At 32.2% G+C, this 14994-nt stretch overlaps 1 protein-coding gene across 1 annotated transcript; it reads left to right on the top strand.

Annotated features, from left to right (window-relative positions):
• The first annotated feature begins 5056 nt into the window (after positions 1–5056).
• On the top strand, positions 5057–8111 carry LOC147387497 (coumaroyl-CoA:anthocyanidin 3-O-glucoside-6''-O-coumaroyltransferase 1-like). The gene is made up of 2 exons (XM_086421344.1): positions 5057–6005; positions 7400–8111. The coding sequence occupies exons 1-2, from the start codon at positions 5205–5207 to the stop codon at positions 7976–7978; spliced, it is 1380 nt and encodes a 459-aa protein (XP_086277470.1). The 5' UTR covers positions 5057–5204; the 3' UTR covers positions 7979–8111.
• The last annotated feature ends 6883 nt before the right edge of the window (positions 8112–14994 follow it).

Genomic DNA, 14994 nt, shown 5'->3' with positions numbered 1-14994 from the left:
TTATGTTAAATTATCTTTTTGCATTCAATAGCATTACGTAGAATCAATGACATAGTAGCATTTTCTTTTTTCTTTGTGTGTTTTTTGGATTGTTTAACACTTCCAACTTTCCACAATATGGATCAAAATTAGAAGCATCGCGAACTTCGTTTTGGCATTGCATTTGTAGGAAGCAAGAGTATGAATACAGATAAAAAAAAAAATACTATTTTGATCCCATTTCTTGTTATTTTTTTAAAGTACCCTTGTATGATACACAAACTTTACATTAATTATTTATCAAAACGCAATTAATTTATATTGTTTCCTTGATAACAAATGCCCCTCATTTGTTATGGTCATATGTCCAAAGATTACTATATTTTATTTTACTTGCTATATTTAGTTGAGGAATTATGCCCTCCGTTTTCATAAGATCATTAAATTTGATTATGTATGGTTGTGAAACAGACACTTGGCAAATCAGGTCTTATTCAGTGTTGAACTACCTTTTTAGTCGGATTAGGAAAATCTTTGCTTTGATTTGTCTTGCTGAAGCGTAGTGCCTGTATGCTGATTTGCGTATAGTACTATTTAATCGACTTGGACACGTGTATGACTTAGATGATTATGTAATTATTTCCTTCTATATGTACCAAAAAGTCCCTACTAAAAAAATATGGATTCTTTAATCCTCATTTTATTAAATATTAGTCTAAAAAGGATTTTTGAAGCTAAAATATCGTAATTACCCTTTCAACGAATTTTGAGATTTATAGAAACGTGATTGTGGAGGGCTAAAATTGTCTTCTATCCGGATCGTCCATTCGCACCATCAATACGCATCTCAAGGTGGACATGTGGCATCATTTAAAGAGAGTTCTATCTTATTAGGAAAGATTTCAAATTTAAAAGGATTATTCTCCTTGTTATATAATTGATATTTTAGATAAGAAGTATGGTGGTCAATTGTAATTAATTAGGGTTAAGATTCTAATTAGGATTTCTCTATTTAAAAATCTGGAGGCTATTGTAAAAAGGGAGGAGGAAAGATGGAGAAGGGAAAAGGAGGCTATGTAAATCTGAGATATATAGTGAAATGGCTCCCTGAGCCTGTGGACGTAGACACGTTTGCCAAATCACGTAAAAAACATTTTTGTTATTTCTCTTTTCCGTTATTTTTTTCATGATCTCTATGATTTATTGATGAATAATCTTGTTAAAAATTAGATTTTGAGGTCAATCACAAAAATGACCTCCACAATTGGCGCCGTTCGTGGAATAACGAACATAAAACTATGAAAAATCACGTGGAATGGTCGATATCTCAATCAAGAAAGGGGAAAACCTCGAGTGATAGTTCAACAATTAACAAGTTTGGGTTTGAGCAAACTTTTTCAAAGAGTGGATCATTGATTATTCAATTGAAAGGTGAAGATTGGTAGGAACAATGCAACGAATCAGCAATGGAACAAGTTTAGAGCATCATCAATAATCAGCTGTTATACGAATAAAATCAGGTTTGTGTGGCTGTTGGAAGCAAAACCCTACATAAACAAGATTACTTTTTGTGATCGGTAAATGGGGCAGTGACGGATCTAATTGAATTGTGGGTATTAACACCGTCACATAAACATGTAGTAGGGAGGCATTGAGAAGGTTTAGAAGCTTTGATATTGTCAGACTCCCCTTGATAAAGGTATGTTATTGAAAAAGGCTTTGATTTTGTTAGGAAGTGCCCTAATAACAGCAGGTACGTGTTCTCAAGAAAGTATCACATGAGTTGTGATTTCACCAGTATTTTACTTTAATCTTTTATAAAGATTTTGTTACCTCATATGTTCATCATTTTTTAAATGTACATTGAAGCTTCTTCTTAGTAAAAGGTAAACATTGATGCATTAAAAGTTAAGATAACCTAAATTATGATAATGGGAATTGGGTTTAAATTATGTGATTAGCATATACATCATGCTGGATGCATAAGAAAATTTTATTTCTCACATTCATGGAAAATAATGAAATGGTTGAATGTGTGACAGTAAAGCTTGGGGTATTGTCTTTTGTACACTAGGGAGTTGGTTTATTTTGGTATTGAGAAGGTCAAATCAAGAAAACCTTATGTAATGTGAGTTACCCAAGAAAAAAAAAGTGCACATTCAATTGATGACTAAGACTAGATTGAGTGAATGACTCAAGGCTTCTCTTAGCACACATTAGACTTGGAGAGGTTCTTATTACACCATAAGATTTACAATTTAGAACTTAGGGTTTCATGCGCTCTTGCTTAGCCAAATTCTATTTTGTGGGCTCGGGTTATACCCATAATTAAGGGTCCTATGTGACCCTATTTATTACATAAGTTAACTCATCTTAAAATTAACATGGGGGCTGATGTTTGGGGGCCTAGTTTGATTCCAATTTGTTTGTTTGGTTGATTTGACAGAAGAAAATTTTTGGGATTAATTATATGTCTAACTCGGTCGAGTCTACAAACTCCACCGAGTTAAGTAGCTTAATTTATAATTTAATTTATTGTTGTATAATTGGGGATTTAGTTCGAGCTCGTAATAAGGGTCCCATGTGACTTAATTTATTACTTGAGGAGACTCGATTTAAAAGTAGTATGGGGGCTAACCTCGTACCCAATTTGATTGAGTTTAAGGACTCTGTTGAGGTGGGAGGTTCAACCCATAATTCTAACCCACCAAGATAAAATGATTATATTTTATGAACGTTGTAATTTCTGTTGGTTCAAGTTTTTCAAGTCAATTTAACAAATTTTTATAAGGTGAGAAGGTCGATTCCCTCTACAGACCCGTGGGTCAGTCTATGAGGTGAGTGTCACGAAACTCTAATAAGGTCGGTTCCCTCTGTGTACCCGTGTGTTACTCTATGAGGTGAGTGACACGAAACTCTAATAAGGTCGGTTCCTCACGGACGTGTGAGGACCCGAGCGTCACTCTATGAGGTGAGATATGCGAAATCTAATATGGTCGATTGTTCTATTATTTATCAAAGTCTTTGATCATTTTGGAATCCAAGTCCGATCTGGGATTTCGATCGATTTTATGGTTATTTATCTAAGTCTTGGATCATGTTGGGATCCAAGTTCGATTTGGGATTTCGATCGATTATGTGATTTTTTATTAAAGTTTTGGATCATTTTGGGATCCAAGTCCGATCTGGGACTTCGATCGATTTTTTTCTTATTTATTAAAGTCTTGGATCATTTTGGGATCCAAGTCTGATCTGGGATTTTGTTTGGTTCTTCTATCACTTGTCAAAATTTTGACTCATTATGAAAATCAAGACCAACTTGCAGTCAATTATATTATTGAAGCATTTACTTATTATGTGAGTTCAATCAAGTTTGTAAAAAATAGGTTCGGGGGAACAATAGTCATACTAATTTAAAAATCAGGGATGGAGTTCACTTAGGTCAGAAGTATTTCTCGAAGGCAGATCTCAATACATCGATCTCCACCTTCGAGAAGGGACTATGTAGAGGGCTAAAATTGTCTCCTATCCTGATTGTCCATTTGCACCATCAATACGCATCTCGAGGTGGACACGTGGCATTATTTAAAGAGAGTTTTATCTTATTAGGAAATATTTCAAATTTAAAAAGATTAATCTCCTTGTTATATAATTGATATTTTAGATAAGGGATAAGGTGGTCAATTGTAATTAATTAGGATTAAGATTCTAATTAAGGTTTCTCTATTTAAAAACCTGGAGGCTATTGTAAAAGAGGGAAGAGGAAAGATGGAGAAAGGAAAAGGAAGCTATGTAAATTTGAGATATATAGTGAAACGGCTCCTTGAGCCCGTAGACGTAGGCACGTTTGCCGAACCACGTAAAAAACCTTTTTGTTCTTTCTCTTTTCCATTATTTGTTTCATGATCTCTATGATTTATTGATGAATGATCTTGTTAAAAATTAGATCTCGAGGTCAATCACAAAAATGACCTTCACAGTGATTATTTGAGAACATTTGAAGTAATCCTTTGTTTTAAAATTAATGACATACCTCTTGACTATAGTCATTTCTTATATAACAATGAAAAAAAAAATTCCTTATTTACTTGTTCCTAAAACTAGTGATTTTTAATTCAGATAGGTGATGATGATGATGATGATGAAGATAAGTATTATAATCATCATCAACTAATTTAATCTATATATATATATTAAATATATTAAAATATAAAAATAATTTTAAATAATTAAAATATTATTTAAAAAATTCAATTTGAATGTTCATCGAATGACTTGCAGGTGGCATACTCAATCAATTTATCGATGTAAAAATTTCACAACACTATGTTTTTTCATCGGGAAACACGATTGCACTTCTTAAAAAAAAGTGTATCTCGAGAAAATAATGTATTTTGAAGTGGAAGGATCTACGATTTTAAAATCTATCCACTTTAGTGAGTCAAGTGAGTCACTGGATTCACAACTAGGGCGGAGTTAGTAAGGAGCTGGTGGGGCAATTGTCCCCACAGAACTTTGAGACACTCCTATAATTTAAACTAATTACATACCCCATTTGTCCCCACTCCCTCACCTCTCTTCCCATTTGCCCCCACACCCTCATACCCCTCCAAATTTCGCCCCCACACCCTCACCTCCGTCTATTCATGTTCTTCAATTATACACCTAATCATAGTTTGCCCCCATTATAAGAAAATCTTGACTCTGCCCCTGTTCACAAATCACATGACTCCGTGTGTATTAAGCAATTGACAAAATTACCCGCGCTAGACTTGACGTGACATGCATCAGAAATAACTGTTAGCATTCTGCCATATATTAAGGTGTGACGCATGATACGAGGAACCGGGGTTGGGTTTGATGGTAAGACTGGGTGTGCTCCCCAGGTCTTGTCTTCGAATCCCCTTCCCACCACCTTGTGTGGCACTTAAATGGGTCTGGGTTAGTCCCCTTAAATCTCGTATGGGGTTGGTCATGCGGGGCCCCCAAGGGAGATTAGTCCGTCACGCTTACGTGAGAGTGTTGATGGGATACTCCCTCGGTTACAAAAAAAAAAAAAAAAAAAATGGTTGTACTGAAATTTTGAACCAGTCACGTCCACTTGTTACTACTATAGCATTGGATCATGTTTTATCGATGTGTGGTTAGAAAACTTTCCTCTCTCACAGCCACCGACCGACGCACACTGGCACCCAACAAACACACAATCTCTCTCTCTCTCTCACATGGCGGCAAAGGTACTTGAACAGTGTCAAGTCTCTCCTCCATCAGAAGCTTTGATCCCTCATACAGCTCTCCCTCTCACCTTCTTTGACCTATCATGGCTTTGCATCCCACCTGTCCAACGCCTCTTCTTCTACCAATCACACCACTCTATAACCCATTTCATGAACTCCATCCTTCCTAACCTCAAACACTCTCTCTCACTGACTCTCCAACACTTCTACCCACTCCTTGGAAACCTCACTTGGCCTCTCAACTCCACTCTCCCCCAACTCATCTACAAAGATGGTGACTCTGTCCCTTTAACAGTGGCCGAGTCAACCCACGATTTCAATCATCTCATAGGTGATCACCCAAGAAACAACCATGATTTCTATCATCTTGTTCCCCAGTTACCACTACCGTCCGACGACCGAGTTCCTCTACTGGCCTTACAAATAACTTTGTTTCCAAACTCTGGGATTTGTGTTGGAATCACCATTAATCATGTGGTTGCCGATGGTCGAACATCGAACCACTTTATCAAATCCTGGGCGTCGGTTTGTAGATCAGGAGGAGATGCATCTTTGATTTTCGAATCGCTTCCGTTCTTTGATAGGACAGTGGTGAAGGATCCAGATGGGCTTGAGATGATTTACTTGAAAAATTTGGAGCAAATACAAATTTCTCAAAAATGCTTCCACTTCTTAATGAACGCCCATGAAGCTCCAGTGGATCGGGTTCGAGCCACATTCATGATGAGTCGTGCTGATATTGAGAGGCTCAAGCAATGGGTAGTGGCTCGACTGGAGATGAGCAAGCAGGTCTCGTTATGTTTATATATATTTTTTAAATATATAATATAAATATTACTAGTTTCGGAGACATAAAATCACAAATTTCTATTGGATCTTTTTTTCTTGGTGGGTTTAGGCCTGCAACCTTGGCATGTTGGAGGGTGAACCCAGGCTCAACCCTATCTTGAACATCTAAAATCAGGTTGAGCTCGGGTTTGGCCGAATTAGGTAATTTTAGGAATTTTAGATGATGCATCCCTTAGTCCTTAATGTCACTACCATTAATTGAAGAGTACTATTTTATAATTCAACTTTCCCTCAAGATACATAATTGACCTGACCGACCTTCCATCTGTAATTGTGTATTAGTTTTAATTAAATTACTTTTCATCTTCAAGGAATTCATGTTTACTATATATATATATATATATATGCAGCAATGGACTCAAATAAAAAAAACAAAAAAAAAAAACTCCCACCCTTTCCTTATTTATACGGAGAAATAACTAAAATATACTTTAACAATAAATAATTAATATAAAAATATTTATATATTGTAGAGATTGTTTTTCACTCTACCTCAAGATCTCCCTTGAGGTCTCTTAGTTCGGTGGGTGGCCTACAATAGGACCACTCCAACGATCAAGTTAGAATTAGTGCCGAACTAATAAAGAATTCTCAAAGAAGATTTTTTTTAATCTTTGACATGAGTTGCAACCTGGTATTTATAGGGGTCCTGATTGATAGATTTTTCAAGATATTCTCAGTGATCTCTCTTAAAGTGGTTAACCTGCTCTCTGACCTGTCAATTGTAGGATTTGCTACAATTACCCTAGTAGGTCTGAGGTAACTACAACCGATCTGTTAGGCTGTGAGTTGTCACATCTGTCCCGTCAGGGATAGGGTTATCACTTCTATCACGTCAACACTTTAGAAGTTTGACCTATGCATTAAGCTCAGTGCATTTCTTACATAACTCGGTGGGTCAGTAACTACTTCCTCTTGGAAGCCACGTGTCGATAACTCCGAGAATTATCCTCCACATAAATTAGTATGTAACTTCTCAACTTGAATTGAGGTCAGGTTGTGATCTTCCAACCTAACCTCAACCCATTTTCTACATAACTCAACCCAGGCTCAGCCATTAATTGGGTTGAGTTCATGACAATCCGTCCAGGTTACAGCCCTAGGTGGGTTTAATGGAATTTTGAGAAATTGGGCATTTTGATATTTGTTTGTTAGATCCAGATTTTATATTCTTTAAAAGACAGTCCCACCAGATATCTTTTTGCAAATTTGAATTCAAACTTGAGTAGGAAGCCAATAATTTCTTAAAAGACAATGAACATATGCCTCCAATTTGACATCTCTTGTTGCATTTCTATTATTCTTTCTAGTTCTTACTACTTTTTCTCTAACAGGTCTTATTACCCACATCTCTTTTATCAAAATTTGTGCTAACATGCGCCTATGTGTGGGTTTGCTTGGTTAAAGCTCGTAGAGATGAAGAAAATGTTAAGGAACTGCTACATTTTGGTTTTACGATGGATTGCACGGCTCGCCTAGACCCTCCTTTGCCTATCACATATTTTGGTAATTGCTTGATGCCTACCTTCGTAGATGTAAAGAGGAAAGATATGATTGGAGAAGATGGGATAGCTGTTGCAACAAAATCGATTGCAAATGTGATTCAAAGGATGAATGAAGGAGTGTTAAGAGAAGCACATAATTTGTTTGTTAAATATTTTTCATTGGCTTCAGGAAAAATTTTCTCCGTTGCTGGGTCACCGAAATTGGCAGTTTACGAGACCGATTTTGGGTGGGGAAGGCCCAAAAAGGTGGAGGTGATTTCAATTGACACAGGAGGAACCACAGGAGCCATATCACTTAGTGAGAGAAGAGATGGAGAAGATGGCTTGGAGTTTGGCATTGTTCTTAACAAGCTTGAAATGGATGCTTTTGCTTCTCTCTACGTAGAGACACTAAAAACTGTTACTTAACGGACTTATATCCCTAGATCATGATGTAATGGTACCAAACATAGTACATCTAGTATAATGGTATATGAAAAATAAGATAAGAATTGGAGAATTCATTGAAGACTTTGATTAGAATATTTTGTTTTTCTTCTTAGATTAGATTTGATTAGATAGATTTGTTTTTTTCATGAATTAAGCAACCATATAATTGTTAATTTTTTCATGGTATCAACATAATCATTATCATGTTTGTTAGAAATATAGTAAGTGATTAATAAGGTATGATCATTCGGGGGTTAGATTCTAGAAAACCATTTTGGGATAAATCACCATGTTTTGGTGAGCTTCCAAAAATGAGGAAATGAATATGGATCAAAATTTGAAGCATCACAAACTTCGTTTTGGCATTGCATTTGTAGAAAGCAGGAATATGAATACGGATAAAAAAGACTATTTTGATCCCATTTCTTGATATTTTTTGTAAATACCCTTGTATTATACACACACTTTACATTAATTATTTAACAAAACGCACTTAATTTATATCGTTTCCTTTATCGACTAGCTAATAGTAAACCAACCTATGGTCTACACATTGATAACAAATTCCCCCATTGGTTATGGTAATATGTCCAAAGATTACTATATTTTATTTTACTAGCCCTAGTTAGTTGAGGAATGATGCCAGCCTTTTTCATAAAATCATTAAACTTGATTGTGTATGATTGTGAAACAGACACTTGAATCAAAAGTTACGATAAAATCTTCAAAAATTAAAAGTTTTGTTCGTCATTTTTTGTTATAGATTGTTGAAATAAATCGAGAAATACATCTAATTAAATGTTTAAAATTAAGACTATGACATTATACTTGATAAAAAAATCATTGGAAACATATACAATTGCCAGTGAAAAACTTATGCATGGGAAGAAGATGAGAAAAGAGCAGTTGGGGTACTCCAAAAATATTATAAGGAGAAAGATGGGGTTGAGTGACCTTTTAGATATGCATAAAAAGTTTACTAAATTGACTATCAACCTACCCCCAAAAGATAGGAACTATTTAGATTGGAACCCCTAGGAGTGAGTGTATTAATTAATTTTTTCATTAAATAAGAGAACTTACAATGATAACCACTATTAAATAAGAGAACCAGTACGGTTCCCAAGGTACTTATAACCATAATCATTTAATTTTTTTATTTTTAAGTTTTTCGATTCTAATTGTGGTTGTAAGATAAATAGAACCAAATTGCCAAGAAACACGAGTACCCAATGGTTGTGGTTCCAAAAAATTGACTGAGAAAAAACTATTTCAAATCACTACAAAAGCTTTTTTTTCATTTAAAAAAATTAACATATAATCTACAAAATATCAACTTAGTTACAATTTGTTCTACTAAAGATATAAGTTATTCATTTTTTTTTTAAAATTAGAAGTTATCTTATTTTCATTTATAAATTTATGGCTATATTCTACCCAACATTCGGCTTGTAATAAAACATCTTTAATTTTTGTTTGTAAAACCAGTCAGTCATCTTCAACATTTTTCATAGAATATTATTTTACAAAACTCTACATATTTTACAATAGAAAAAGCATTTATGTCTATGAATTAGTGAGTTATTGCAATAGATTTTGGTGACAGATAAAGAAATTTGTCACTATTGCCCCCATAGATATTTTTTTCCCACTTTTTGTTATCCCCACAAAAAATTTCTACTCTTGATTACCCCCACATGGGCAAAATCTTGGCTCAACCAGTGCACATCAGGATGTGCAATATGAGGAACAATCTTGAGGTCACTCCAACAATACTCTTAATTTATATATGAGTGAAGGCATTTATATATGGTGACTCCAACTTTTGTGCTCTCATTAAAAGAGTTCAGATCGTAGGCACCAAGGGTGGAGAATTACAATCCTCCTCCAACACCTCAACACATGCTACGTAAGTCACAATTCAAGAAAATTTTAAATATTTCTTCGATCTCCACAATTATTAAAATGAATACGTTTCACATACTACGTCCCATTCCAATCAAATAGGAACAAAGTCTACGTGACCTGTCTTTGGTTGAAGTTTAAAACGTATGGGACTTTCAGACCAAGCCATTTTCTAATCACATTGAGTGCTTTTTTGCTTATAGGGCTGTGAGCAAATTTGCTCATAGTCCAACAACCTCTTGACATGTGGTGCAAATGACATCACCAATAAAAGAGAAAATTTCTCACTCTTGTCCACGGTGAAAAAGGGAGATTTCCTAATCGGATCACCTTATGGCACTAAAAAAACATGATTTGACACCATGGAGTTGTAGAGGACAAATCAAACAAAAAAAAAAAAGACTTTTTTTTAATAATTTTAAGTTTGGGTACTCTATAAGGGTCGATTTTTAATTCCATAGATCAAGCTAGAAAAATATTTTTATTTTTATTTTTCTAAATGAATATTTTCATAAAATCTAAGAAGATGTGATGTTTGATGGACAAATGCGATAATCCATGTAGCCTCAATGACTCATTTTAAGATTTTAAATCTTAAAATTTAAAAGGAAAATGCTGAAGTAATATTGAAATTAACATCCTTTCAGACATTTTTGATGTGGATGTGTTTGTATAATCATAAATGTTTTTCATCCAGATACAATGAGAAGGATCCATGGTTCTATGCACACCAATGTCTCAAACGATGTCAATTTCAATGTTACTCCAGCATGACTCAATTGAAAATTGGGAACAGAGGACGTGCGTGCAGGAGTGAGAAAATTTCTCTCTAGAGCTATTATTGGGTTTTGAGCCAAAAAAAAAAAATCATTCAATCACACTCAGCCCGATGCATTTATTCTCATAAATACACGTCATGTTGACATTTTAGGTTGCTATGGTAACAATTAGACACTGTTCATATGAACGTCAATCTAAACGCGAAAGATCCGTCGGATTGGTGATGTGCCTCCATTGATTATAGCATTATATAAAGAAAAATAATTCAAAAAAAAATGTTAATTTTCTTCGTTGAATTTTAGTTATAAATTTGAGATTTCAATAGCCATCGAGTCTCACACCACCTTCGATCAAACTTAAAATATATATATATATATATAAAATTTTTTTTTAATTTTTTCCTTTTTAATATGATGTTTTCCATGAAATTTAGAAGCCTGTGTTGTTGGACTGCCGATTTGATAATCTATGTGGGCCCAATGACCGTAGTAAGATTTGAAATCCTACTAAACTAGTCATGCTAGCTTGATTCATAAAGTAAATATTTGCGCGGGAACAAACTTATAAAGCAACCAAGTTTTTGTAATAATTTGCAATAGATCTGCTTGGTAATTCTCTCTAAGAAAAAAAAAGGAGTACTGATTTTTTTATTCCCCCACATAATATACTCAAAATTCTCTCTTAAATGGTATGTGTTAAAACAATAGATATTTAATCATCGGGATACACAACTACATATATTTATGGAGATATGAAAGGCATAAACTCCATTGTTCTAGCACATACCACGTCAAGAGAGTATTTTGAGTATGCCACATGCAGAAGTCAAATATCACAACTCAAAAAAAAAAAAAAAAAAACCTCAAATGGTGGGGAAAGTGCACAGAACTGTAGATTTATTTTTCTTTGTGATTTTTTTTTTCGAGATTTTGTGCACATTCCATTTTAGTTGAGTGGATTTGAGTAATATTTTTTATTCTATTGGGACAAATGCTGTAATTACACTTTTAATGAATTTTGAGATTTATAGAAATGTGATTATTTAAGAATATTTGAAGTAATCCTATGTTTTAAAATTAAGGACATGCGTTTGACTATAGTCATCTCTTATATAATGATGAAAATAAAAAGATCTAAATCAAAATAAAAAAAATCCTTGTTTACTCTTTCTCAAAACTAGTGATTTTTAACTCACATAGAAGATGATGATGATGATGGAGATGAGTTTGGTTATCATCATAAACTAATTTGATCTATGTATATTAGATTTATTAAAAAAATATAACTAATTTTAAATAATTAAAATATTATTTTAAAACTCGACTTGAATGTTCATTGAATTGATTCAATTAAAAATTAGCAAGTTTGAATTTGTAAATAGATTTTAATAAATAAAAATATTTATTTTTTATTTTGATAAAAATATTAATAACCAAATAAATTGGTCAAGCTTTTTATTTGGCACGGTATATTTCTAAAGTAAACTACTTTATAAAGTTGTTAAAAAGGATATTTTAGGTATTTTTCTTAAGAAAATATTCAAAAGATCTTTAATATGTGAATATTTTATTAAGTAGGACTTAAATTATTCATATTCTTTTCTAGGGGGTTAATCAGTACATATTCTCAACAAAGAGTCCCTCACGGTCATTGTCCCTATTTTATTTGCAATCCAACACCACAGATTTCATGAAAATCTTAGATTAAAATAATTTTAAAAAAAATCATTTTCACATTTATCGAAGGTTTTGATTTTGAAAATGAACAGCCTTCAAACTCCTAAAATTAAAATTAAAATTAAAATTCAACTGTAAAAAATAACTTATTTTTATTTTTCTTCAAATTTCTTGGAGTCCATAAAATTAAGATAATGTAGTCAGGTGATATACTCACGCTTTGTTTAGAAAAGTTGTATATAAAATTGCTAATGTTGAATTAAATTGCTGAAATTGAGAGAAAGTTGTTGTTGTTATTGCTGAAGCAACTTGCTAAAGTGAGTATACTGTTTGGTAACATGTTAGCTAATTTTGCTGTCAAGATGTTGAATTGTTTGATAACTTGTTGTCTAGAATTCGTTAGATGAAATTAAAAACAATATTAAAAAAAGAGATTATTTATCTGATATAAATAATAATATGTTAACAATAAGTATAAACATAAGATTTAATATTGAAAAATTAAAAAATAAAATTGAATTTCATTTTTTATGTATTAACATATTTAATGTCTATCAAATAAACAATAAATAATTAAATAAAATTTTATATCATCATGTATATATGGCATTATAAATCTGTTGAACAATCTCATTTCTTATAATATTCATATCAACAATGAATTCATCATCAACTTCATTTGGTGTCGTATTATACACGTCTCCTCTATGAATATTAGCATATTCATCCTCATTGTGTAAACCAATTATCAGTAAGTAATTGTTGTCAGTTGAAATTATGTAAGGTCATATACATATATACGATATGTGTCTGAGTCACAAAAGAGTATAAAGCTATCCGTTTTAAAATCGAAAATCGTTTCTTCAGTACATTGAAATAATGCTCAATAACGTTTCTACACAAAGAGTGATAATAATTGAACTACTGCTTCATTCTTAGCTCGTTTCTTTTACGGATATTATGTATCCGATGCCATGTATTATGATATGGTGTAAGATATCCTCGCATATTTTTGTAACCCGCATCAATCATGTAATATTTTCCTAATATAAATTTTGAAAAAAAAATTAATTAATTTAAATTACCTTAATGGGTATAAAAAATATCAAAAATAATAAAATAAGATAATGTTTCTTTACCAACGGAAAGATTCAAGAAATTCAAATTCGAATCGCTAAGAACAGATTGAAAGACTCATCAATCATGTAATGAACCTTCCCACCCAGCTAAAACAAAAGTGAACTGTATGTCAAATAAACAAATAGTCTAGACATTATGTGTACATTTAGTCTTAATTCCTGATCAAAATAATATAAATTTGTCAAATGGTATAACTGTAGGTATATGAGTGTCGACAATTACACCTACGCAATCTTATTTCATCTAAAAGTAAACATTAAATAATTATTATATTATTAATTATATTAATTCAAATATTAAATAATTAATTATCTTAAATCATGAAAAATATCATCGACCTACTAATATTTTTGGTGGTGTGACCCTCAAATCAATTATTTTTATTAAGTCACGGGTAAATATTGACTACACGTGATGAAAATATTGACTTATCATTTCATTAGAATATTAGAATCTCCTGATTATTTTTATTCCTAACATTATGTCCAACTGTATATAAAAAAAATTGCTATTTGTTCTTTAACTCTCATCATTCTACGATCTTCAAGCAATCATCTATCTCTTATAAAATAACATAATCTATTGAAGACATACTTATCTATACGAAAATTATCGTAGACAGGCACTAAGTTGTCTGAATCAAGTAATTCTATGACATATGAATCACAAGAAAATAATGAAGTCTGACGTAGTTGTTTCATGCGTTAATTTCTTGTACGATAATAATGTCATAGTAAAATTAAAGGGAAAATTTTCTTCTTTACGTTAACATCTATCTCTTATTGTATATATACAAATCACATGAGTATAAACATATAACAATTCATAATCATTCAATCATATATAGTTTAAATGAAAAATAAAAAGTTAAACACAAACATTTTTATAAACCATAACGAAAACATTTAAGTAAAAAATTCATATAGAAATTGAATAAATTAAAGTAATGTCTTATAGAAAATGCAGTAATAAAAAAATAGAAATAATATTATTGTTCTATAATAGCATTTAAGAAATTGTAATCATAAATTTACCATATTCTCAAAAGATTGCCCATCATGAAATCTCATAAACTTCTTCAAACTTTATTTTAATCCACTCTAATGTAAACATATAATCAATATCTATCAATCTAACAAAAATCTCCCTATTAGAAGTCTCTTTAAATAATTTGTCAACAAAAAACATTCATACTGGTCCACATCAATCAATATCATATAAATTACTCAACAGGTTGATGGATGAGATAATAGAAGTGTTTTTGTTTGTACTTTGCGTCATTATTTTAAAAATATGTCTCTATGTTGTCAATCATCACACAAAGCATTCTATGGACTTTAACATCACTAATTTTTTTACTTCTTTTCGCATTCATACTTGTGGAAAAAGATGATTTAAACTCATTTGATCTCTTATGAAATCTTCTAGGTATCTTTTCAATAGATTTTTTAACTAAATCAATTGAAGTATTTGGTAATGATCATTCATTCACAT

The sequence above is a fragment of the Akebia trifoliata genome, chromosome 13 (genome assembly GCF_017979445.1).
Source record: "Akebia trifoliata isolate Shusen 1 chromosome 13, ASM1797944v1, whole genome shotgun sequence".
Taxonomy (NCBI): domain Eukaryota; kingdom Viridiplantae; phylum Streptophyta; class Magnoliopsida; order Ranunculales; family Lardizabalaceae; genus Akebia; species Akebia trifoliata.
This window is presented reverse-complemented; position numbering and strand designations above follow the sequence as displayed.